Below are 27,287 nucleotides of genomic sequence, written 5' to 3' on the forward strand. Positions count from 1 at the left end.
TAGAGTTTCTATTGCAGTGGTTTTCCTTTACCTTTGTCCCTTCAAAAACTCAAACAGAAAAAACTTCTGTTAATAAGTAAGTTATACTTAAAATTATTTTTATTAGTTTTGATGGTATATAATAATAATTTCGGTTCATTATTGAACATTTTTTTGTTTAATACAACTGCCCTCCATAACCCCAACACCCAGCCTGTAAAGAAACTTCTGCAAGGCAATTGGAGCAAGAAGCTCCTCTTAATGTGTAAGTTTTACTTAAAATTATTTTTATTAGTTTTGATAGTATATAATAATAATAATAATAATTTTTGTTCATTATTGAACACTTTTTTGTTTAATCCAGTTGCCCTCCGGAACCCCAACACCAGGCCTGCGAAGAAACTTCGGCAAGGCAATCGGAGCAAGAAGCTCCTCTTAATGTGTAAGTTCCACTTAAAATCTTTTTTATTAGTTTTGATATTATATAAATATAATTTTAGTTCATTATTGTATTCTTTTGTGTTTAATCCAGTTGCTTTCCGAAACCCTAACAACAAGCCTGCGAAGAAGCTCCGGCAAGGTAATCGAAGCAAGAAACTCCTCTTAATGTGTAAGTTTTACTTAAAATTCTTTTTATTACTTTTGATGGTATATAATAGTAATTTCGATTTATTTTTTAGTATATTTGAGGTTCATTTGAATCCAGAAATGAATTTGATGTGTTCTTGTTGATGATTGAGTTTTTTTTACTGCTAGTTCAAATCCGATGTAATTTCAGTTGTTGAGGTCCATTTGAATCTAGAAATGAATTCGATGTGTTCTTATTGATGGTTGAGCTTTTTTGACTATTCGTTCACATCTGAAGTAATTTCAGTTCATTATTGAACTCTTTTCTATTTATACACAGCTGCCCTCCAAAATTTCAACACCAGGCCTACGAAAAATCTTCCACAAGGCAAATGGAGTAGGAAACTCTTCTTAATGTGTAAGTTCTATTTAAAATTGTTTTTATTAGTTTTGATGTTATATCATAATGCTTTTTTATTATTACTTCAAACCTTCCTCTGTCATCTTGCAGTTGTTCTCGTTCTCGGCATTGAGAAGATGATGCACCTTCTTTTAGCCTTGTCATAAGTCTCCCGACTTCTCCACTAAGTTCCCCAACCTCTTAACCAACAGTAACACAACATGAAATGTTAGCAAAAGTGGTAATGGATGCTGGGGTGACAGCAGCATTACAATTTTCTAAGAAAACAAGTGCAAAGAAGAGTTTGAGCATCCTTAAAGGGTACAAGACTCCGATGAAAGAAAAAAAATAACAAAGAAGATAAGGGAGAAATGTTATCAGTGGATGACACAAGTAAAGATTTACAAAGATGATTTAACCAATGAGTATGAACCGATATTCATGTTGGACCACAAAGCATATTTGGAGGGGATAGATTCCACTTCATGTTTCTAAGACCCGAACAAGATGAAGAAAATACGGTAAATTCTTCTTCGGCTATTACATTAACATTAATGATTTTTCTTTGAAAAGTTTTATTCTCATATATCTAATAAATTTCAGTCCTATAGGTGGTTTCTACAGTGTGTATGCTTCTCAACAACAGAAAATATCGCAGATTTGCTGAAGAAATATACTGTGTGCCGACAAATATTGTGGTAAGCCAAATTTTTTATTCTTTAAATAAATTTTTTTGTTGAAGAATTTGATTTATTTTTGTTGATGATTGAACTTTTTTTACTGCTAGTTCAAATCTGATGTAATTTCGGTTTATCTCTCAGTTTAATTGAGTTCATTTGCATGCAGAAATAAAATGAAATGTGCTTTTTTTGCTGATTGAATGTTTATGACATTTTGTTCAAATCTGAACCAAATTCGGTTCATTTGTAAATTGAGTTAGGTTGACTTGATACTACTGTTAAGTATTCACAAAATCTGTTATTCCTTAAAAATTTTGGTTCATCTATTTGTTAAATTAAGTTCATTTGCAAGCAGAAATGCATTGAAATGTGCTTTCTTGCTGATTGAATGTATATGACTGCTAGTTCAAATCTGATGTAATTTCGGTTTATTTTTTAATTTAGTTGAGGTTCATTTGAATCTAGAAATGAATTTGATGTGTTCTTGTTAATGATTGAGCTTTTTTTACTACAAGTTTAAATATGATGTATTTTCGGTGCATTTGTGATTTAACTGAGGTTCATTTTGCAGAATTTAATGTTGGGAAAGCATAAGGTCGACTACATTGATCCAAACACTAAGAGGCCTACCAGATCAGTGAATTTAAGGACTTCCTGTCTTTTCTGGACAAAAGAAAACTAGTATTGCATCCATTTGTAAGTTGTGATTTCTAAAACTTCTTTAATAATTCTGTCACTTGCTATCATTTAGACTGAAATATTCTATTCTTTTTCCAAATTTCAGCTGTTTGCACCAGTTTGCTATGGAGGCCATTGGTGGTTGTGAATTGTTGATGTTAAGAAGAAGGCCTTCCATGTGCTTGATCCCATCAAGAAAAAGAAAAAAGATATACCTGAAAAAAGAATAGCTTTAAACAAATTTGTTGTAAGTTATTTACATAATACATATTTTTATTGTAAACTATCTCTTATTTCTAGCCATTATCAATCACTCCTTGTGCCTGATTGAGCATTTGTGGGCTTAGTTTTCTTCAATTATTACTAAATTAAAGTACACTTTTTGTATCTTTTTTAAGGTTTAATAATATCTCATATGAGGGTATATGCTGGGACAGAACTTTTGATGGTGTCTCTTCTATTAATCGTATTTTACTTTCTTATTTCTTTCTTAGTTATGATGGCAGGATATATGTAATGAAATGGTTGAAAATAATTGATCCTGAAAAGATCAAAAATGGGAAATCTATTCTATTATATTAAAATCGAATTTTTGCACTTAATGATGGAGCTGACGTGGCATGTTTCTGAGAGTGTTTCTCGATTTATTTCTTTTAACTCATTAAATACAAGTTATTACGATAAACTAACTATATCAATTAATTGATTTGATTAGATATTTAAATATCATTTAATTTATTATAATTTATATCAATTTAATTTGGTAGTATTTTCTAATTTATTTATTTTAATATTGTGTTAATTTTTTAATTTATTTCTTTTAATTTATTAAACCAAATTTATTATGTGTACTAATTAATTAATTTGATTACTTTATTAGTCATTAAAATAATAAATCTATTAATAAAATAGGCAATTAAAATATTTTCAACTAATAATTGAATCAAATCAAATTATATCATATATATTGAGCTAAATTCAAATCATGTGAATAAGGACTAAATTAAAATGAGATAATTTCTTACTTATTCAAGTTAAATGTAATAAATACAAATTAGTTTTGTTAGATAATTATAGTTGTCTGGTCTACTATATATAAATGGCAACACAAAATTATAAAAATCGTGATTTTTATTGCTCTTACTATTTCAACTCTTCTTTTCTTCTTCTTTTTTTTTCTTTATGTATAATTTCTTTTATGTATAAATGTACCTAAAATGAGAAAGTACGGATGAGTGTTTTATTGATTGTTTGTTTAATGAATATATCTCAATTTAGGCATTCTACTACTGTGGATGAAAGTTGACCTGTAGCAATTCAAAATGGCCAATGTATTTTTTTATAGTATTAGATAGAAGAATATTTGTTAAAATGAATATACCCATTGTAATAAATTTTTTTCGATTGTTATATTTTTATGTCAGTCGTATAAATTCTTTGAAGGTACAAGATAATAAAATAGGTTGACTTTAATATCATTAGAAGCTAAATTTAATAGTTCAAATAAGCACCACTAATTATGTTAAAAAAGTAATTTTATAATAATAATATGATTTACATGTTAATTTTTCGAGTAAATTCATTTCAAAATTAAATGTAGAAGTTAGACTCAATTACGCTAAAATTTTAAAAGTAATATAGAATTTGACAACAAAATTAACATTCATTAAGGAAATAAATTTATTTATGGCTATTTCCTAATTATAAATAATAACAAGACTTATAAAAAAATATTAATGTCATAATTTTATTAATTAAATCATAATATTAGGTAGTTGATAGTTTCATAGACGGAAATTATTAAGTAATTACGTAAAAATTAGCAACGAACAAGCAACAAAGATTCAGAAAAAATCGATTATATAATACCAATTTCATAATTAAAATGTGTCACATATCATATTCTCATATATTCTATTTATTATCTATTCTATTATATAAAAATTAGGTTTCTGCACTTAATGATGGAGTTAACGTAACATGTTTATGAGAATATTTAGCGATTTATTTCTTTTAACTCATTAAATACAATTTATTATGATAAATTAACTATATCAACTAACTGATTTGATTAGATATTTAAATATCACATAATTTATTATAATTTATATCAATTTAATTTAGTAGTATTTTTTAATTTATTTCTTTTAATGTTCTGTTAGTATTTTTTTAATTTATTAAACCAAATTAATTATATTATTTATCTGTATTAATTAACTAATTAGATTAATTAATTAATCATTAAAATAATAAATCTATGAATAAAATAGGTTCTCGAGATATTTTTTACTAATAATTAAATCAAATCAAATTATATTTATTGAGTTAAATTTAAATCATGTGAATTAAGGACTAAACTAAAATAAGATTATTTTTTACTCATTCAAATTGAACGCAATAAATAAAATTAATTTTGTTAGATAATCATGGTCTTTTGATCTTCTATATAGCCACACAAAATCATAAAAATTATCATATTTTTTAAGTTACTACACAAATATTATATTTTAGGTAATTGTATTTTTTTTATGTTATTTTGAAAATTATTATATAATTTTAAGATCATTTAACTATGTTTATTTTTTTAAAAGCATTGTTATTATTGGAGAGTAACTAATGTTTGTGATAGTCTAAAATTAAAAAATAAAAATATAAAATATTAAAATACTGAGTTTTTAAAGTATAAATCTTGAAGTAAATATATGTGATTATAATTAATGATCATAATTAAAAGTCTTTATTTTATTTCAATTTGTTCAGGACATGTTTATCTTAAATTTTATTTCTTTATTAATTAGTATTTTTTTTGTACATTTAATTGTCATTAATTTATATAAATTAAAATGTAAAATTTTAAAAAATAGAAACGTGTCTAAAAAATAAAAAATATATTTTTTTTTGTTAGTAAAAAGTTTATGTCGCTTTAGCTTTTTTTTGTCATCATATCTTATATTTTTACTATAATTAAAAGTTAAAGGTAAATTATTAAATATAAATTAAAAAAAAATATAATACTTAATGAATTATCATAATCACATTTAAAGGTATTTAAGTTATTTTCATATAATAAAAGTGATATACTTCAAAAAATATTTGTATATAATTTACTAACAAATATATGAGATATTTATCATAATTTTTATTTTTAATAAAAATATCATTGTATTAAAGTGATGCATTTTAAAAATGTATAAATGAGATTTTTATTAAAAAAATTTACAAGATAGTAAATACAATTTTATTTTAATTTTATTCTTAATATTTAGTTTTAATTTTTACCTTTAGAGTTTTAATATGTTTCAATTATACCATTAGAGTGAACAACATTAATTATAACTAATCAATTATATTATCTGATTTGACCAAAATTAAATAAATATTAAATTATTTAATAAATAATAAATAAAAAAATAAAATAAATGAATTTAATTTGAATTATTTTTTTATTATTTTCTATATTTAGGAATCTTAATGTGCTTTTATGTATTTTAATTAATAGTTCTTAAAGGAGTTACTATTTTATTTACTAACATTTTAAATTTTTTATAATATTTTCATAAAACTTGATTAATAGGTTTTTCTTCACAATGTTTTTCTTGAATTTTTTAACAAAAATATATTTTAATTTTTGTCTTTTATTTTTTATATTTATTTATTATACTAATTTTTTTATAGTGTATTTTTATCAACTACATACATTATTTTTAGTCTTTTTTTGCTTTTTTTTAATTATTTTATTATTTTATTTTTAATTTTTCTTTTATTTTTACTCCTCATATGTTTATTATATTTCACTTTATTTTAGTTTTAATTTTATAGTTAACTTTTAATTATATAAAAGTTAATAGTTTCTTTCAAAACATGGTTAAATATATTATCTGTTATAAATTGAATATATAATTTAATTTTAATTTAAACTAAAAACTAAATAAATTGTCAGAAAAATAGCAACTAATTTTGTTTTTAATTTCTCTATAATTTGTTTAAAGGTAAAAATCTCTCTATAACTACTAATATCGCCGATAACAAAATTATAAGTGTCTATAAAATAAAAAATATATAAAATAAATAACATATATGTAATTTTAAAGTTATTAATCACAGACTATGGACAAATTTTTTTAAAAAAAGAATCTTATGGATCAACATGTAATTTTTTTATATTTTTATTTTTTTTCTAAAATTTTTCAGACTTATCAACCTTTAAGTTGTCTATATATCACTTCTCAAAATATTATGATTTCACAAGATATAATATGTGGGGTAAATCACCTTTATAAACCATTTACATACCAATTTTACGTATATCCCCCAAATTAAAAAAGGCTATGTGCATGTCTCAATTTACATATCTATGTAAATCAAATTTATGAAGTTCAAATTATGTGTTTTCATAGTAAATCGAATCTATAAGATTCGAATTACTTGGATGCTATCTATGCTACTAAATCGAACGAAAGAGATTCGATTTAAAATGAGCTGGATTGCTACTAAGTGAGTATAAATCGAACCTTATTACTTCGATTTAGCATGGATCACATAAATCGAAATTTATAGATTCAATTTAGTAGAGGATGACATAATTTGAATTCTTTGAATTCAATTTACTTTTGAATCACAATGTCAAGTAATTCGAATCCTATAAATTCGATTTACTACTTATTACTCTAATTCGAATTCATTAAATTCGATTTATATAGAAATGTAAAAGGAGACAACTAGGTAACGTTTTTGGATTTGGAGGATTCAGGTAATTTTGAGGTGGCTTTAGTTTATCAACGTAAATTAACCTAATATGTGATATTAGTTATTGTTATATATATGAAAAACGTGACTTATTTATGCATTGTTTGGATTAGAAGAATTTGTAGGAAAATAAAATGCTGGAGAAGAAAATGGATGGAAAAATCAAATTTTCATTGTTTGGATTAACAAAGAAATTGAATGAAAAATATAAAAGTGTATGTAGAGATCATGTAAATTTTTTCTCTTCAAAATTACAAAAGAAAACTGATGCAGAGGTGCAAACATGGGTAAAAATACAGAGTTACCATTTGAATTATAATTTATATATAATATATAAAAATATTAATATAATTTTACTCTATTATAATTTTTTCTCTTCTTACTTTTCCTTTCATCCAAGCAAAAGAAAAATTTTCCTCTATTTTTTTTCATTCATTTTTACTTTATCTAAACAACACACAAAAAAAATATACTTTTCTTTCCTCTCATTTTCTTTCTTTCCATTTTTCTTCCTCTTATTTTCCATCTTATATCCAAACAATAGTTTAGTGTTTATCCATTTATCTTCTATTAATATTGTTATAACAAGGATACATGTGACTTTATAAAAATGATATAACCTAAACTTTGATTATCACAAAAACAGTCAAAACGGATATTTGCAGGGATCACTCGCGTTTTGGGGCTAGATGGGGACTCGTGAAATCCTCACGACCTGCCACGTGAAAAAGGATAGGGACTACAGGTGGCAAATGGGGTGAAACCCGTCGAGCTGGCCCGCATAACCTGCCAAAAAGGCGGGTTGGGCTGGAATTTTGAGACCAGCAAACTTAAAAAGCCCGCCTATCCCGCACCACTTAATCCATGGGTTTCGGCAGGGCGGGGGTGGGGTGGGACAGACTTCCTCGCTGGGCCAAGCTTTTATTTTATTAGGGCCATTTTTTTTACAAATTTCTATGATGTTATTGATCTATGAGAGGATAAAGATGATAATTGAAGATGTTCTAAGTTATATTTTGGATTACATTTTATGTTTGATTAATTATAAACTTGAAGATGTTTAATTATATATTTTAGATAATATTTGTTTTGATTTGAACAATGTTGGTTTTATTATTTTGTTTCAAAAAAATTTGGTTTATAATTATGTTTATTACATATTTATAATTATTAAAATTTTAATGTGTGTGAATTTAAAAATTATAATTTTTTTTGTTTTTAGAAATTATAAATTTATTAAAATTATTGTGAAATTATATATATTGTTTAATATTTAATGGTTTATAAAAAAAAAAGGAGATCCCGCCAACCCGCCAGCCTACCATTAGGCAGAACGGGTGAGAAATTCAAGACCGCCTTACTAGGCGGGCGGGACAGACCAGCCCACTAGATGGCAGACTTTTGGCGAGACAGGGTGGGTTTTTCCATTTGCCACCCTTAATGAGGACACGGACATAAGTACCCACTCCGTGGAACCTATTAAATATACACAAATATAAAATTATTAATTTATCCTAATTTATATATACATAAATCTATTTCTTAAATTTAGTAACCCTAATTTCTGCTTTCAATTCAAATTTTTTCTTTTTCTTCCAGACTCATTCTCAGCTTCGATCATATCTCTCTAACTCACTTTCTCTGTCTCTCAAGTCCGTCACTATGTCGCTCAGTATCGTCTCAAAAAATTATGTTATGTTATTATGTTGGAACATGTTTTTATGTTTTTTCCTTTTAAAATGTTATTTTCCATAACGAATATGTTATAAATTATGTTGAATTATATTAAATTGATTATTTTATGATTATTATATTATGTCTTTTTGTGTTAATTTTTTTCAAAAGTTTTCAAAGAATATTCATAGATACCCGAGAAGATCTGCGTTCCCTAAGGGATAATTAAACAGAAACTTGCAATGACGAAGAAGGAACGCGGGCATTTTTTTTTTTAAAATATGAATGAGGGATGGGAAAGGGGCTTCTCACACTCCCCTAAGTACTCATTACCATATCTAACTAGCATCGGAGATCCAATTTGAGTCGATTTAAGGGGGGACGCATGGACTTTATCTACATTGGGCCTTTAAAGTAATGAACCTAAGTTAGATTTGGGACCCTAACAATGGATTTTAGTTGGTCTTACTTGCATTGAGGTCTTACTAGACCCAAATATATCTTGGATTAATATTTTGAGTTATTGTTATAGCAAATACTATACTATTTAACATTATAACACTTAATATATATATAAAAGTTGGATATATTTACAAGATATTTTTTAATTCAAATTAAAAAAATTAATTATCTATCTTTTAGCTATAAATATTATTTTCTAATGTAATAAAAAATAAAAATAACAATAATTACTCACATAATTAAAATAGATAATTTTAATATATGCATGACACTATATATATCAAGGATTATTATATATGATATATAATTTTTTTATTTTCTATAATGACTATTTATATAATTTATTCAATAATTTTTTCATCTTAATATTTAATAAATTTTAACATACAAAATATTATTTAACATACAAAATAAAAAATTTAAGTCATCATCTAAGACAATAAGTATAATAGTGCAAATACTTATTTATTTATTAGTAGTGAAAAAATATGTAAATAGTATAAATTGATATTTTTTAGTATAAAAGCAATAATAAAAGTTAATTACATAATTAAAAAATTAAAAAAATTTCTTAAATAATAATAAAAAATAAGATTACTATTTTCATGTATTACAAAGTTTATGAAAAATTTTTTGGATAATAAATCAATCCTCAATAAATTATATATTAATTCTGTGAAAAAATAAATAATCAATACATTGGATATTATTATTTACGTACTAATATAATATATATTATCAATTATTAAGTTTATAATTAATTTTTAACCCAAATTTTGGTAATTAAAATTTAAATGATTGAAATTATTAAATGTTAAATATTTTGCATCTAACCAATTTATTTTTTTATTGAAATTAAAAAAGGATGAGTTGTTAATCAATTCTAAAATTAAATTTAAATTTGAGTAAGAAAATAAAAAATATTTTAAATTTTATCTCGCTAACCAGAATTAATTTCAAGATAAGAAATTACTTTGTACATCGTATATATTGTAGGATAGTATGGTCATTTACTATTTTTTTAATGGTAAATAATGGTGTAAGAAATTAGAAAAAAATGTATTTACAAGTTTAGGAAATATTAATTTATTTTTCAATAGAATAAATTATATATTGAATAACAAAAGTTATTATTGGTTTCTCTTCACACTTACTAATACTCAACGATGGTGTTTCGGTACACCATGTTACCAAGAAATATTAATCGATCTAATAACTTTTGTAATGATATAAGTTTATGAATTTGAAAATTTAAAAATCATTTCATAAAATGTGAAGTTTTAACGAGTAACAATGTTGATCATATTGTTTTGACTTCAAAAATGAATATGATACCAACGAATAAAATTGTCCAAAGTAAATTTCAACAAAGACAAAAGTCCATAAGTATTGCTATTAATAAAAAATTAATCTATTTTAAAGACAAATACAATTTTTTTCTACTGATTCCTATCTCAGCAAGTTGAGGACGACTAATCCACCACATATTGATGCTCTATTTATTAAGGGTCTGTCCCTAACTAATGGATTATTTATACACATAAGACGAGATTCGAACTCCAAATACTTGCTTAACCGGACAAATAAGATGATCATTCAACCAATCCAAATTGATTAAAATAAATATTAATTATTTTTAATACTTTTAAGTTGTAAAATATTTATAATAATAATTACTATATATATATTTTTTACTTAAATTTTAATAAAAAAAATTTATATAAATTTATGTATTATCCCGTACAAAGTACGGGAACATACACTAGTATGAATGTAAAAACTGAAAACAGGTAAGTAATTTCTAAATTAATAAATTTCGGTTCATTTTTTATCTCATTTGGGTTCAAATTAAGTAATTTCTTTTACTTGAATTGTAAGAAGAAATAGATGTTTTCAGGCAAGAATATGGTCCAACCATTCTTTTGCACAAGATAAATAAATTGAGAAACAAAATCATTGAGGCATCTGAAGTGATAAGACTCCCAAAGCTAACTGCTGCCATCTCGAGCTCTTTTTATAAATTTTCATTTGAGGATATAGAAAGTAAATAGATTATAGGTTCAATCTTTAACTCGTTGTAAGAAATTGTAATTAACACTAATTTGTAAAAAATTATAAAAAAGCAAACACTTTTTTTTTACTCGTTGTAAATGTTAATATATATATTTAAAAAAAATTTCTTTAATTTTTTTTTATTTATTTGTTGAAACTGTCTAGACTATATTAAATGAATCGAGGTTTACAGTGAATGGATTCAATTCAGCAAAACTGTTAGCCATTGAGGATGTAAACAAATTCTCCAATCTTGCACAATCCTTTACGTTCAGTTGACTCAGTTTGGAGAACAAGACAGTGTATGGTGCCAGGTTCATCTTACATGCCAGAATTTTCAAGTGTTCAAGATTTTCAAGAAGTGGGGGCATCCAGGTTTGCTCAAAGGCTGTTGATTCTAGCTTGTATAAATCCCTAAGCACCAGTGTAGGAAGATTGTAACGCTATTGTTGTCAATTTTGGACAATCATAAACATCTAATCGACGCAGCTGCTGCTTTGACAAGTATTCTACCCCACTGATGGATTGCAACCCACATAACTTGAATAGGTCCAATTCTTTTAAGTTTCCAAGAATCTCCTCATTATTAGCTTCATCATGGGAGGGCAATATATTTTTTGAGAGTTTCATCATAGTAATAGCATTTTCCAATTTGGATGTCTTCTCAAATAATTCAAATAGTTACTCTGCTCATCATCATCAAAAAGGTAAAGTAGTTTATTCAAGCTCTCAAGATTTTCATCCTTACATTTTCTCAACCATGAACTTAAAGGTTGAGTGTGTCTCCAATACAAAGTCAAATTTTCCATCTTGGAAATATCATAACGACAGAAAGAGTTTGAGTATAAATAACTTTTTTGAAGCTTATGATTATAAATAGTAAGGGTGCACAGGTCGGGTTGGGGCTAGTACAGAGAGAGAGAAGTTTCCATCTACAAGCCTAGAAAAGTTCCAACAGTCCAAAGTTATGTTGCCTATTATTATTTAGTTTTCAATTAGTCACTTTCTTTCTTTGGCTGTAAGATATTTATGATTATAATTTAAGAAGTTAAATTAAGAATTTAAAATGATATGCACTCTTTTCAAAATTTTATGATCTTATTGAAAATTGTATCATACATAGAATGTTGTTACATTATACATTCAAAGTTCCACCGAGGTTTTATTTCTGCTCGGCCTATGTTAGTGATGCCTCATTAAAACCTCAAATGCTAAAACACTAATACCTACCCTAATAAGAGGAAAAAGAGTACCCTCACCAAACATAGTTTAAGGAATAATCATCACTGACAATTGACAAACATTTTCTATGTGATGCAGTGCCAATGATCATGCAGTCTCTCCTCCTACAAAGATCTTTTTGTTGTAGTTCAAGAGGTTGGCACCTTTGGCTCTTCCAACCATCTCCACACATTCAGCAAACCAGTCCCATCTCCAGTGAAGAAGAGTCCACCAGGACCTATCGCGAAGGATCGAACTTCTCGTCTTGTAAATAGTCGACCTCTCTCTAAAAACCTGTAGAAGCAGGCACAGCAGGTAGCTAAAACAGCAAGCAAGAAAAAACAAGCCCCACATAACACAGACATTGCAGCAACAGTAGCAAGACAATTAGATGAAAGCTTGATGGTTACTCACGTCGGCAACTCATACATGCGAACTGAATTGTCTTGGCACGAGCAGAACAATATTGGCTTGGCGTCTGCATCTGTCATTCCATATAGTCCAAGAATAGCCTGTGATAAAAAATATAAATTGGATAAACCAATCACCTCCTTCATCAATAAAATTAAAATATCAACTTAAACATATTTGTACAGAAATGTCAGTGGTTAAACAACTTACATTTTTGTCAGTGTGAGTATATGCCACTTTCAGAGTTCCCTCCTCAGTGCACACCCAAACATTGACTGTGCAATCATATGAACTCGATAATAAGTAATCTTCCCAACAAAGAAGTGACGTGACTACGTCGGTATGCCCGTTAAGTGTCATTGTGCACTGTAATGTATTTAGGTCCCACACCTATAGATAGCAGAGTAACAAATATCTCAGACCCGCTATTAGTTTAGAAAAGAGAATGAAACAAACAATTGCATGTGTATACCATGAAGACTGATCATGACCAAATTATAAATTTAAAAGCTTTGCATGAAACATATATCTCATACTGAAATAAATAAATAAATAGACAAACTGCTAGTTGACAGAAAACACTACCTTGATGCTATGGTCCATTGACCCAGAATAAAGCATCTTGTAGCATCCAATAGCAAGACAAACCACCGGTTTAGTATGACCACTTAGTGTTGCAACCAGTTCGAAAGGAGACTCAGGTTTGGGATCAGAGCTGTATCTCCAAGCATAAATAACACCATCCTGCAATTTAAATAAACATATTATTTTAAAACTAATAAACAACAGAGCTAGCTGAAATGTGACGGTTCTGATCAAACAACAGCAGTAGCAAATGGCTAACTATAAACAAAGGTTGAATTACAACAACCATAAGTCACTGCAAGGGAATTTACCTCTGCTCCAGCAAGAAGGATATCATTGCCAACATTCAAGGAAAGGACTTGCCCTTTAGGTCCATCAAGAGTAACATCTGCACCCGTCTGAATATTCCATGCCTTAACAACAACCACAATCAAATTATAAATTTGCAGTTAAAGCTCCTATACATAAGATATCATTATTACAATAAAAATAAAAGAGGAACTGTGAGCTTACCTTTACAGCATTCTTCACGCCGGCAAAAATCCATGGGCCCTCAGATATGAGCGAGGTAACTTCAGAATTAAGATGGATCATGTTAACACAATGGCCAGTGTTGCAATCCCATGCCCGAACTGTGCCATCAGTGCTACCAGAATAAAGTTTATCTGAACCAGCAGGTAATGCAATTCCAGTGACAACCTGTCACAAAATTTGAATATTAGCATAAATGAATCTAACTCAATGGCACTTATGAAGTAATTAGAGTAAACATCTTAGAATAAAGTTCCTAGCCAATATTCACCTAACATCCAAATTAAACCAAGACAATTCACTACAGAATTAGTTTACCGAAAACACTAAGCATAATATAATATCCTTTCATGTGTTCATATCAAATAATAAAAGGTGGAATCAGACATCTATACCTTCTTGTGTTCATGAAGCTTTGCAAGTGTAGTAAACCCATCACCATAAAACCATGAATGCAAATTCTGACACAGGTCACCATGCACACAATTGTCAGTCATCCAATATTTACAAATACTGCGTGATTTCTCCATAGGAGACTTAGCAACAGTGGCCACTTCTTCCACACTTTCAGTCTTTTCAATGGATATATCCATTTGTTCACACTGGGTTGGCTTCTCAACAGACATAGCTTCTGATCCACACTCAACAGCCTTTCGTGCACAATTTGCTGGCTTCTTGAAGGCCTTGGGTGCGCAATTTGTTGGCTTCTTAACAGAGGAACTGGTCATCTTCTCAGCAGACAAATGTGGATTCTTCGAATGCATATATGTCATATTGGCATTATGTACATTGGATGGCAATGTCGATAAGCTATGCAAAAATTTGCAAGGATTCCTGTTGCATCTCCCAGCTAGCCAGTACTTACATGTTGGTGGTGTTGTACCACTGAACCTTTCAGTCCTCCTTGTTGTTGTTATAATAGCCATAATACTAGGGAAAAAAAAACACAATCCAAATAACATCAGGCACACAGTATTCCCATCAATAAGACCCTTCATTGCTCAGAGACCTCTTCCAAAACTCAAACAACAACCCAATCAGAATAAGCTGCAGAATCCATTCCCTCATCAAAACCCAAATTCTGCTTATCCCCCAATTTTACATCAACACAGTAACACCACTTGAGTATAATACAAGTTATGAACATTACAGAAAAAAGAAATTTCAAATGGAACCCTAAAATAAAAATCCTAACTTTCCTCCAAGGAATGGCGTGGAGTTTGGGCGAGGTCAATCCAATCGGAGAGAACTCTTCACGCATATAATCCATCGCAAAAAAGAAAGAGAAAATAGCGCAAAATTCCAAAGAAGGTAGCGTGCTAGGAAGCAAACCTGAGTTAAGAGTAGAATTGAGATCGGAAAGCCCAATAAAACTAATCAGAATTAGAATCACTGAATCAGAGTCAGAGAGATTCAGCGAAGAAGAAAGTGTTTGTATGATAGTGTAAAGGAAAATTGGAAGGGATACGAGGTCCTTTATTTATAGGTTTTGTTGACGGTGGACAGTTACCTATGTTTTTATGGGTAAATCAGAAAAAGATTTCATAAAGATCAGAAATTAAACGGCTAATTTTTGTGTTATAAACATCCAGGATGTGTTATGTCTAATTATAGAAAATTGGTGTGTTTTTTATAAATATAGAGATAAATATTTTTTAAAAATCAAAATTCATAAATTGGAGGCTTAAATTTGTTTAGGATATAAAATTTTGGATTTGATTTATGGTAAAAAAGAAAACTGAATTTTAAATTTGTGGGTAGTAATTTTTTTTTTTTGTTATATGGCAAAACAAACGATGCAGAAAGATTTAATTTGTATGTTTAAAATATTTTTTAATAGAGGATTAGATTTGTATATTTAAAAATTTTAAAATAAAAAAAATTAATTATCAGATTTGTATATTTAAAAAAATTAAAAATAAAAAATTTAACCTTCATATTTGTGATATATACAAAGAAAAAATACATTTCACATTGTTAAAAAATACCATTAAAATCACAATACTAAAATTAAAAAGAAAAATTAAATTAAACAAAAAAAATCAATTATCAATAAATATTAAATAGTATCATTATGAAATTCGTTTATAGTTTGAAGTTCGTTTTGATACCGGTTTTCTTTAACTGTTCTTTTAAACATAGTTAGTGCGACATATACGTTTGATTATGTACAATTAATAAAAGTATCTTTGTTCAATTATTCACTATATAATTTTCTTGCAATACTTTAACACCTTTTTCTCTCTGTGTGTCATTTATTAACCAATAAAACTTAGTTTACATTGAAAAAAAAATTCTGAAACTAAAAATTCAATCAGTGATGTATCTTGATGGATTAGGAAGATTTAGATTAAGAGGGTCTGACTGGTCTTGTTCTTTTGTGTTTTTCGATGTTTCTTTGTCTTGCTAGTTGTCTGATTTCTCTTGTTCATTGGGGTCGGTCCTTAACCCCACTCTCTTCACTAAATTTCTTTTTTTTCTCTTTTTCAAATTTAAACTATGCAATCTAACTATACATACCAGATATAAATAATAGGTGAGTTGTATGGTATAGAAGGAAGATTCTTTCTATACCTATATATTTGTGCTGTCAAAAGGATCGTGAAATAAATATATAAAGTGTGTGGTTAAAGACAAACTCTGTTCATGGTAACTGACATGTTTTATGTTGACATCAATGTTACGTGATAGTGGTATACTGGTATATAGAGTAAATTAGTTAATTGTATTTATTATAATTAATTATTAAAAATGATATTAGACTTTGTTGTAACTGTATTTTTTGTTTAAACTATTTTGAAAAAGTAAAAATAAATTTTGATTATGGATTAACCTATTGATCCCAATATATTTTTGTCCTATGAAATTTTGAACGTGTATTTTTGTGAATTATTAAGCTTACAAAAGGATTATATGTACTCATCAAAGTAACTCCACTAAACTCACATAAAATTCAGTCACCAAAAAAAAAAACTCACATAAAATTCAGACTCTCTTTTTTTTTATGAATTAATTTTTTTTATTCACACATAAAAAATTAAACTTAACTCCCAAACATTTATTAATAACTATTTATTTTAATATGTGTATATAATTATATATTCATATATAAATATATATTTAATTATTTATATATAAATAAATTAAATTAAGTTATGTATATACATTAACATATATAAATAAATTAATATCTTTTTCAAGGTATATATTACTAATTAAAATTTTTATTATTAAGTAATTATATTCTAAATGTATTTTTAATAAGTTTCAACAATTATTTTTAAAAAATATATTTAAATTAGTACTTTAAATACTAAACACATATAGTCTAAATGCTAAACATTCATTTATAAATATTTAGTTAAATCTTACACTGTATACTCTAAATATTAAATCATGCCTTTTAAATCCTAATCTATAAATCTTAAACCTTAAACCTAAATTCTAAATTGGAAACCATAAATTTTAAACTCCTAAATTTTTAACCTTAAATTCTAAATCTTGTAGTTAAAGTCAAATTGTGACCTTAGAAGCAAAACTTCAAAAAAGTCTGATTACTTTCATATATTTTCATATGAAAAAATATTGTTTATACGATTAATTATATCTATATAATAAAAAAAAGTTTAGGGGTCAGCACTTAACCAATAAAAAAAAATAAGTAATTCAATACCATTAGATATAATTTCACACTATTAAAAATACTAATAATTATAAATCACAAAATTTACTACCTTGAGCACTCTTTTATAATGAAATTATTTGAAAAATATATATTTTTAAAACGCGAAAAAATGCCCAATAATAAATATATATTTTCAAAAAATATCTTAAATATTGAATTTTGATGTGATTTTTTGCAAGTAAAATTATAAAAATGAGATATTATTATCCTTAAAATTTGATCATTTTTTAAGTATATATTTTTTTGTATTTTTTTATTAACAACCAATAATATTTTAAAAAAATCACAAGAAAATATATACTTAGCAAAAAAGTCACCAAATTTTAAGAATAATAATATCTCATTTTTCTAATCATGATTGCAAAAAATCGCATCTAAATTCAATCTCTAAAGCATTTTTTGAAAATACATATTTACTGTTGGACATTTTAGCATGATTTGAATAATTCAAAAACTTTTTTTGGTGGTTAACTATGATACATATGATATGGTTTCATAGTATATTATTTTTACATGTACCAATTTTATTAACGTGACACAATAATAATAATAATAATAATAATAATAATAATAATAATAATAATAATAATAATAATACCCTAATATTTTTTCTTTTCAAAAAGCTATAAAAGAAGCTGAATGAATTTCAACTATTGATTGAGTATATATAAAAAGATGCCTAGTTGATTAATATGTCAATGAAATATATTTATATACTTCATTAAAATATGATGATATTAAATTTTTGATATACCAATTTGGCAATTATGATATGTAATTTGAATGGAATATATCAAATAGTTTTATTATAGAGGAGTGCTAAGGATATTAAATTTTGTGATTTATAATTTCTAATTAATTATTATTAATATTTTTAATAGTGTAAAATTATATTTAAAGGTGTTGAATTATTTACTTTATTTTTTTTATTGATTAAGTGCTGGCCCCTAAACTTTTTCTTTATTATATAGATATAATTAATGGTATAAACAACATTTTTCTACATAAAAATACTTGAAAGTAATTAGATTTGTTTGAAATATTACTTTTAGAGTCACAATTTGACTTTAACTCCAAGATTTAGAATTTAAGGTTAAAAACTTAGGAGTTTAAAATTTATGGTTTACAATTTAAAATTTAAGTTTAAAGTTTAAGATTTATGGATTAGGATTTAAAAGGTATGATTCAAGATTTAGGGTATACGATGTAAGATTTAACGTTGAATATTTTTAAATGAATGTTTACTGTTTAGGCTATATGGGTTTAGTATTTAAGGTACTAATTTAAATAATTTTTTTAAAATAATTGTTAAAACTTATTAAGAGAACAGTTAGAATATAATTATCTAATAGTAAAAATTTTAATTAGTAATATATAATTTGAAAAAATATTAATTTATTTATATATAAATAATTAAATATATATTTATATATGGATATATAATTATATATACATATTAAAATAAGTAGTTATTAATAAATATTTGGGAGTTAAGTTTAAGTTTTCATGTGTGAATAAAAGAAATTAATTCATGAAAAAAGAGAGTCTGAATTTTATGCAAATTTAGTGGAGTTACTTTGATGAGTACATATAGTCCTTTTGCAAGCTTAACAATTCACAAAACACACGTTCAAAATTCGATAGGACAAAAATATATTAGGATCGATAGGTTAATCCACAATCAAAATTTATTTTTACTTTCTCAAAATAGTTTAAACTAAAAACACAACTACAACCAAGCCCAATATCATTTTTAATAATTAATCATGACAAACACAATTAAGCAGTTTCCTCTATATACCACCATCACGTGATATTGATGTAATATATGAAGTATGTCAGTTACTGTGAATAGATTGTCTTTAACCACATTCTCTCTATACATTTGTCTCGCAACCCTTTTGACAACACAAATACATAAGTATAAAAAGAATCTTCCTTCTACATCATAGAATTCACCTAAATAATATGGTTTGAATTTGCTAGATTTCATGTCCAAAACTAAATCAAAACCCAAACTCAAATTACAGTTGATAGTAGTCTAATACACTATCATTATCATGATCATTCATTAGATGTTTCTAATACGGTTTAAAACAAATTTAAAGACATCATTCTAACCAAAATTATATGATTTATTATATTTATACCAGATCTTTTATTTAATTATTAAATTTGGTCTCAATTTAGGATTAGATTGAATTAGATTCCTTCAATATCCAATCAATTCCAAATAATTTATACTATCTTCACCATATGAAAAAATAAAAACTCTAAATTCATAGTTGGAATAACGTATTGAAAGTTGAACTATTGTGATTACACTACATAAATTAACTAAAATAATTTCATGATCTTAAATAATTAAATTAAAATATCAAATCTTCAGGATTAGTTAGTTATAAAACAAAATTAAAATTGAATTCATAGCTCAAATAATGTAATGAGAGAGAATATAGGCCAACATAAAAATAAAAAAATTAGTCTAGCTCAGTTTAGGTTTGAACATGACCAAAATTGTCTAGCTTAAATATAATATACAAACTCCATATCAATATGACAATATGGGCTAGAAATATGAGCTTTGGGTTTGAAAGAAATATGAGCTAGAAATATGCCCCAGACCCAACATTTAACAATTATAACGACCACCATGTGCTAATAATGCAAAAAAAAAAAAAATTGCCATAAAGATAATGAGTGTTTGAAGAGAAAACTAATTCAGGGCAAATGGAATGTTCTAATTTGGGGTAAAAAGATTCACATACCTATGTCCACAATCTTATGAAATACCAATTGATATAAATAGTTGCCCTAAATAGTTATTTACAAACAAACTCGAGATTGATTTCAACCACGGCCAATATTGCTGGTGAAATAAAATAAACCTTAAGCACTGCTCCAAATTATTCAACTACAGACTATTGGTTACTTCTCCGTATGTATCAAATATTGTTCCAATTATTATTTAGCCAAGCGAGGTGCAACTTTTGGAATGGCTCATGTCTCAGTGTGAACACTGAAGTGAACAAAGAGGTCACTTGCTGAAGCTGAAATTCTTCAGTTGTTTGCAGCATAGCACTCTTTCATCCTATACAAAGTCCAATAGAGGGGCATTCGAAAACTATATGCAGACCAGTAAACCAGCTGCACTTCAGATCGGTTGTGACAACCCTGCACGAGAAAATAAACAAAGCAAAGTACTTGTAAGACTAAGAAATAAAGCCATTGTGAATGCACAAATAAGATTGGTGACAAAGACGAGAAGAGGTGCTAACCTTGTAAGTAAGTTGAACATAAATGTTTTTGTCTGTAATTCTGAATTTCTGAGGATCATTTGTTGGAATACAAAGTTTCCTCAATCCTCCTAATTACTACACTCAGACTGGCACCACTTTCCAATGCTTTAACGGCAGCTCGGTGCGCAGCTCTGTGCCACTTGAGCAAATTATAAGATTGCAAAACCGACCATCTTGCTTGATTAGACATCTGCTCAAGGCAAGAACGTTAAGGCTAAAATTTCAGTATCACGTATGAACATATACCATCAGAACAGGGGCATCAATTGTGCACTGTGGATAGGGCTGGAAGTGAGCCGAGCTGAGCCGAGCTAGACCAAGTTCAAACTCGGCTCACGAAAATTGAGCTTGGCTCACGGCTCGACTCATTAACAATCGAGCTTATTTCTTAAGCTCAAGCTCGGCTCACCAAAAGCTCACGAGCTGGCTCGAGCTCACGAGCTGGCTCAAATAAGAGAAACATAGATACATAATCTATAATTTTATATCAATAAATTATAACTTATATATTTTTAAAAATATTTGAAAAGATCAATTTTATATATTGTTTATCTATCAATAAATTATAAATTTTTTATTTATGTCATATATTAAAATTATATGTAAAAAATAAATATAAATATTAAATAATTAAGATTGTTATATATATATATATATATATATATATAATCGAGCCAGCTCACGAGCTAATGAGCTGAGCTTATCCAAACTCAAGCTCGGCTCATTTAATTTATGAGCTCAATTTTAGGCTCAAACTTGGCTCACCAGCTCATGAGCTTAGCTTATCGAGCTGTTAACGAGTCGAGCTCGAGCTGGCTTGACTCACTTCCAGCCCTAACTGTGGAGATACCTCAGCTATTGATAATGGGGGCTCCAAAAGAAGACAGATGTTTCTGAATAGGTTTTCATCATTTTCTCCCCCCTCTGCCTCACCATAAACAAGAGCTTCAGCTGCAATGCCAGCAAAGAGTACCATGCAGTACCTAAACCACGAGTTACATACTACATTAGTAACACATGAATCCTCAATGAAAAAGAGAAAGTCGAGAAAACAGAAAATGTGCATGACGGGAAAGGATCAGCTCAAAAGTTTACAGACAATCAAATTTTTCTGCTTAATATCTTATTATCTTGTCAAAGTAGAGCCAGTTCTTGCGAAGGAAAATTTGTTCTTCAACACACAGATATTGACCAGAACTGGAATCATAAGAGTGAACATTTTAGCAACTATGTGTGTATATGTCTATAAGATATATAACAGGTTGATAACTAAATCCAGAGTTACTAACAAAATCAACTTAACTTTCTTATTACAGTTTGTGGAACAAAAATGCTCTTTGAACACCAAAAACCAGTCATCATGTATTTGCATATATATATATATAGGCTCTGTATTTTCTATTTCAACACATATATATAGGCTCTGCATTTCATGAAGGATGGAATATTCTAAGAAAATCTTCTTCGTTTTTCTTTTTTCTTTTTCCTTTTAGCGACAACTGTTAGTAGGGATAAATTGAAAATTTGTATCCAATATAGAAAAATACTTCCAAACTTTTCATTTTAAGAACAAAATTGAAAATTTGGAAGTTATAGGAATATATACAGTAATTAAACCTAGCTTGGAGGATTAACAGAATCAGACACCTCCCACTCGTATCAAAAAGAGATATCAACCTTTAAAGCGAAAGATAAAAGAAAAATATGTTTTATAGATTCATGGGCAAATATAACAATACCAAATTTGTTTAATGTTATGTAACTCAATGAAAAACAGACAAAGTAAATCCTTCCTAACTTATACACCATTAAATCATACGAATAACTCATCAGCAAGTACTTACTGCTTAGGACAGCCTCACAAACATAACAGAGACACAAGGGACACTAAATATTAAAATTTAATAAAGAAAATGGATACAGAAAACATTCATGGTATCATAAATTAATTCTTAGTATAGTATCATGTATACACTCCAACCTTACCAACTTTGCATTTCTCATAATAAAAAAATATTATGTAAATTTTAATATAGACCAACACTTTGTGAGATTTTTCTTTTAAATTTTCATAGAACAAAAATAAAAAGAGCTTTGTTCATGCTATTCCCCACTATATTAGAAACAAAATAAAATACTTGTCAAATTGAATACTTAAATAAGTGTCATTAGGATCTGGTATAAGGTCCAAGATGGGTACGTGTTTGACATGTGGAGCCATACCAAAATAGTATAACTATACTTTATTTCAACAATTTTTACTATATATATATATATAATGGTATATTCACCTGTCAAAAGCTGTGCCCTCAAGTCTGCCTTCAGCAAGATCGCTGGCAACCTTCTCATCCCAAAACTGAGTCCCTGCCTAAAAAGATACGAATTTACTGCAACTAAACCTATGTTAATACTTAACGGAGAAACTATTATATGGAAAGCATATTGATATGAGGGGAAAAAAAAGAAAAAACAAGAATCAATAGAATCTATATTTGTATCAAATCAGTCGGAAAAGCCTTTCTTGTTGTTGTAAGTATACAAGTGCAACCTACTATAAATAATCCATTATTGTCTTACTGATGACACTGCTATATGACCACTGAACATCATTTTACTTACAAAACAAGTATACACTCTAACATGAAGTGGTTATCCTTCATTTTTTTATCATTTTACTTACAAAACAAGTATACACTCTAACATGAAGTGGTTATCCTTCATTTTTTTACAAACTTTGTTCAAAAGTGTATTTTGTATCACGAGAAGTGGTTAACAAGGAATTTCATTCTAGTCAAAGCGCATTTAAGGCAGTTAAAATTTATATCATCAAATTGATCAAGGGCAGATGGACAGTAATGAGGGGAAGGAGAAAATAACATAGAAGAAGAAAGGAATATATAGAGGAGGGATGAGAGACAGGAAAACAAAGATAGCACCAAGTATTTTACTCAAAAACAAGAACACATCAGACATAAATAATATACTATGATGCCACAAAAATAAACTGTTAGAAGCAACAAAATGTTGCATGATGAATAAAGGAGGAAAAAGATACCTGTCCTTGAATGCCCATTTGCATTGCAACTATTGGATCTAAAATTACTCCTCGAATTGGGCAACCCATCAGATATGCTTAAATTTCATTAGAGATGAACCTTGTAAGACGTCATGCACAAAGAATATGTGCAGTATTTAACATCTAAAGCCCATGTAAAACAACAGAATCTACCTGTTAGGAGATGTCCTGCTTCATGAATGAGAATACGCCGTCGATATGGTGGCCAGTAACTTGAGATTTGAGCTAAACAAGTACCACCAAGGAATGCAGAATCTGCAAAGGCTAGACCTAATATAACTGCAAGGTTGGGCCTGAGGTCAATACCTTGTGAAATGAGAAAGGACACTCCACCAAGAAAAGCAACCAAGGCAGTGCTTGAACTAGGCGAAAGACCCCACTTCTTTGGAGCAAGTTTAGTCACTGTACAAAAAACAAAGCAAGGGAGAACTAAATCGTATAGCCATTTTTTTCCAGCTGTATATAACTGTGAATAAGTAATCTTCATTTCTCTATAACATGACTGAAACAGGACATCGAGCAATTTACATCTGTGAGGAACTTATCCTGTTCATATGCACACCTTCCAAGCCAGTTGAAGAGCTCAAGACATCTGGTGTTATGTTCCTTGAACCCTCCAAAACTGTAGAAGATGAAAACCGAAAAGGAGGTTAAGGAAAAGTCTGAGAAATTCTAACAATTCTAAGCATAAGTTTTCAAAGTTTACACCATCATCATAACAATAGTGATTATGAAACAACTAATAGAACAAACCATGTAAAATAAACATCAAACTTGGTAAAATTAAAAAAAATGCATGTGTAGCAGGAAAAGCTTGCTTTGATTCATTTATAGAATAAGAATTCCAGTCTCATTAGAAGCGAAAGTTTGAATACATCATATATGTGAAAGAGTTAGCACACTCTACAGAACAATGCTGAGGAAATCCAAAAATGTACAACTTCTGAATGGCAATTCATAATTTACGATAATCTAAAATTTGACAAATAAAAGGAAAAATCTATGGTGGTACCAAATAACAGCATTAGTTACTGTACACACATCAAACCAATTTAAGGTTTCGCACTTCAAACTCCCAAAAGCCTTCTACTACCAAACTCTTGATGCACATATTTGAAAGGTGAATAAATAAATGAGATTAAGTTTGATGCACTTTATGTAATTAGATTCATGCATTTAGGCAAATATTCAAAAAGTGAGTTTGAAAATAGTTAGTTTTAATGATAAAACAATACACAATTAGATATCTATCTAGAACTCATCTGCACTTACACTTTCAGTATAAAATCCTAACAAACTATTCATTTGTTTAGGATATATAATCTATAAGAAAAAGGAAAAGATGTCATTAATGCTATGATTCAAATGCAAAGCTAACAGAGTTGCTTATGTACTGCATGTTTTCTGTACATAATATAAATATATATAAAATTATAAAATCAGCTTAAAGTGTAGCCTAAGAGCCTATTAATTTTGAACAACTCAAATGATTAAAAGAACAAAACAACTTTTTCCCCCTTCTCAATTTTGATATTATCATATATGAAAAACTGTAAATAAAAATGGAACTTAAAGAAATATAAAAACTTACCAATGTTCCTGCATTTTCCGAAATTGGGCAAGAAACCCCGATCCTTGAGGAACCTGTACACATTGGCAACAAGCTTCATGTCATCAGCATTCAAGCATGTGTCAAGCACCTCCCAATCCTTTTGCGGCCCAAACAGCTCCAACTCGCGGAACCGGGACCGAGTAGACTCAGTGATTGAAGCATCGGTTGATGGCTCAATTGGGTTTTGAGTTTCGAGAGTTTTGAGGAACTTGAGGGCTCCGGCAAGGTCCTTCCGCTTCACGGCCTCCTCGTACTCCCCCCATTCTCGGAAGGCCCCTCGCGGCCAGCAAGTACGGGAGCGTTCGCGAGGTGGTGGAGGGAAAGTGAGCGAAAATGGACGGAGAGTGGAAAACTAAGGAAGCAAGTCAAGGAGAGGATGAAAACACGATTTTAGGGGAAATTTTTTATACTTGATTTCAGGAAAACTTAATATCTATTGAATATGGTTCATCTAGGATAATTTTTAAGTAATATCAGTTTGTATTCTTACTAATAACTCTCCTAGACATAAAAACTCATGTACTTCTGTACCTACTTAATGATGATCAGAGCATAAAGGATGGCTAACATACAACGAAAGGTTATTATCTCACTAAGTACAACTTGATCAAACAAATTAGAAGCATTCATATATAAATATAAATTAAAGCTTTAATTTCAAAAAGTAGAGAATAACAGCTGCATAGCTCACGCAGTTGAAAATCCATAATCATGAATTCTGGAACATAACATAATTCAACCAAATAATAAACAACCAAAAAATAAAACACCAAAAAACAATAGACGATACCTGCAGAGGCATCTCCAATCGGGACTGGGAGGAGGAGCAGGGGAGTCGACGAGCAGAGAGCAAAGAGGAGCACGAACAGAGAGGAGTAGGAGATCTGCGGAGGCCGTCGGAGAGTGAATAATGCATATGGCAGATTAAATTCAATAATTTAGAATGAAAATAAAGCAAACGCAGAAAAAATCGGAAACAATAAAAACGAAAATGGAAGCTAACAAAACAGAAACAAAAAGAGAATTGAAAAAAATGGCTGCGGAACATGTTGGTTACCTCTATACAACGGTACGAAGAGAGAAGAGGCCACCGTGCGGGTGTGGAAGTGTGAGGGTCAGAGTGGGTTTTCAGGACGCGCTGAGTGAATCCTAGGCCATGGTTAAGGGACTAAGGGAAAAAGAATCTAGTACCTGGTAAAGCGATAAAGATATACGGTAATGCATGCTTATTCAAAAGTAATTAAAATATTTTATTATTTCACTAACCTTTTCATTGTATAAGTTTGTTGTAAAATAAATAAAAGATATACTAAATATAAAATAAAGATGTATAAATAAAAGATTCTAGTTTTGATATTTACCAATATAATTATCCTAATATAATAATAGAAAAAACTTATATATTTATTGCTATTATATATTAGTAGCGTATGAAAGAGGAAGGAAAAAAGTTTAATAAAGAGAGAGAATTGTTCTTTATTTTTATTGTGTGTATATTGCATCTGACGATGCCTTATATTTATACATGAAAGGTGGCTTCATTTTTAACCTTCATTTATTGGATTTTGTCTTGTAAAATGATTCCTTCAGCATTGAGAAGGTTAGCCCACCTAAGTCATATGTGGTCAT

At 28.3% G+C, this 27,287-nt stretch overlaps 2 protein-coding genes across 3 annotated transcripts; both read right to left on the reverse strand.

The window, feature by feature from the left end:
* Positions 1–12,317: 12,317 nt before the first annotated feature.
* LOC112726849 (zinc finger CCCH domain-containing protein 48) lies at positions 12,318–15,539 on the reverse strand. 2 transcript variants are annotated; one of them, XM_025776387.2, is made up of 8 exons: positions 15,319–15,539; positions 14,382–14,916; positions 13,969–14,154; positions 13,767–13,868; positions 13,456–13,614; positions 13,081–13,260; positions 12,874–12,971; positions 12,318–12,753 (listed from the first exon to the last, which is right to left on the reverse strand). In XM_025776387.2, exons 2-8 carry the CDS (start codon positions 14,910–14,912, stop codon positions 12,609–12,611), a joined length of 1,401 nt encoding a protein of 466 aa, XP_025632172.1. In that variant the 5' UTR covers positions 14,913–14,916; positions 15,319–15,539; the 3' UTR covers positions 12,318–12,608. The 2 variants fall into 2 exon arrangements, with proteins under 2 accessions (XP_025632172.1, XP_025632171.1); XM_025776386.3 differs by having other exon boundaries at positions 14,382–15,539.
* A 4,852-nt stretch (positions 15,540–20,391) lies between these two features.
* On the reverse strand, positions 20,392–26,882 carry LOC112726851 (uncharacterized). Its single transcript, XM_025776388.3, has 10 exons — positions 26,716–26,882; positions 26,449–26,542; positions 25,638–26,010; positions 24,609–24,668; positions 24,200–24,448; positions 24,026–24,102; positions 23,262–23,338; positions 21,821–21,953; positions 20,950–21,160; positions 20,392–20,845 (listed from the first exon to the last, which is right to left on the reverse strand). Exons 2-9 carry the CDS (start codon positions 26,458–26,460, stop codon positions 21,005–21,007), a joined length of 1,137 nt encoding a protein of 378 aa, XP_025632173.1. The 5' UTR covers positions 26,461–26,542; positions 26,716–26,882; the 3' UTR covers positions 20,392–20,845; positions 20,950–21,004.
* Positions 26,883–27,287: the final 405 nt, after the last annotated feature.

This window comes from Arachis hypogaea, chromosome 12 (assembly GCF_003086295.3).
Source record: "Arachis hypogaea cultivar Tifrunner chromosome 12, arahy.Tifrunner.gnm2.J5K5, whole genome shotgun sequence".
Taxonomy (NCBI): Eukaryota; Viridiplantae; Streptophyta; class Magnoliopsida; order Fabales; family Fabaceae; genus Arachis; species Arachis hypogaea.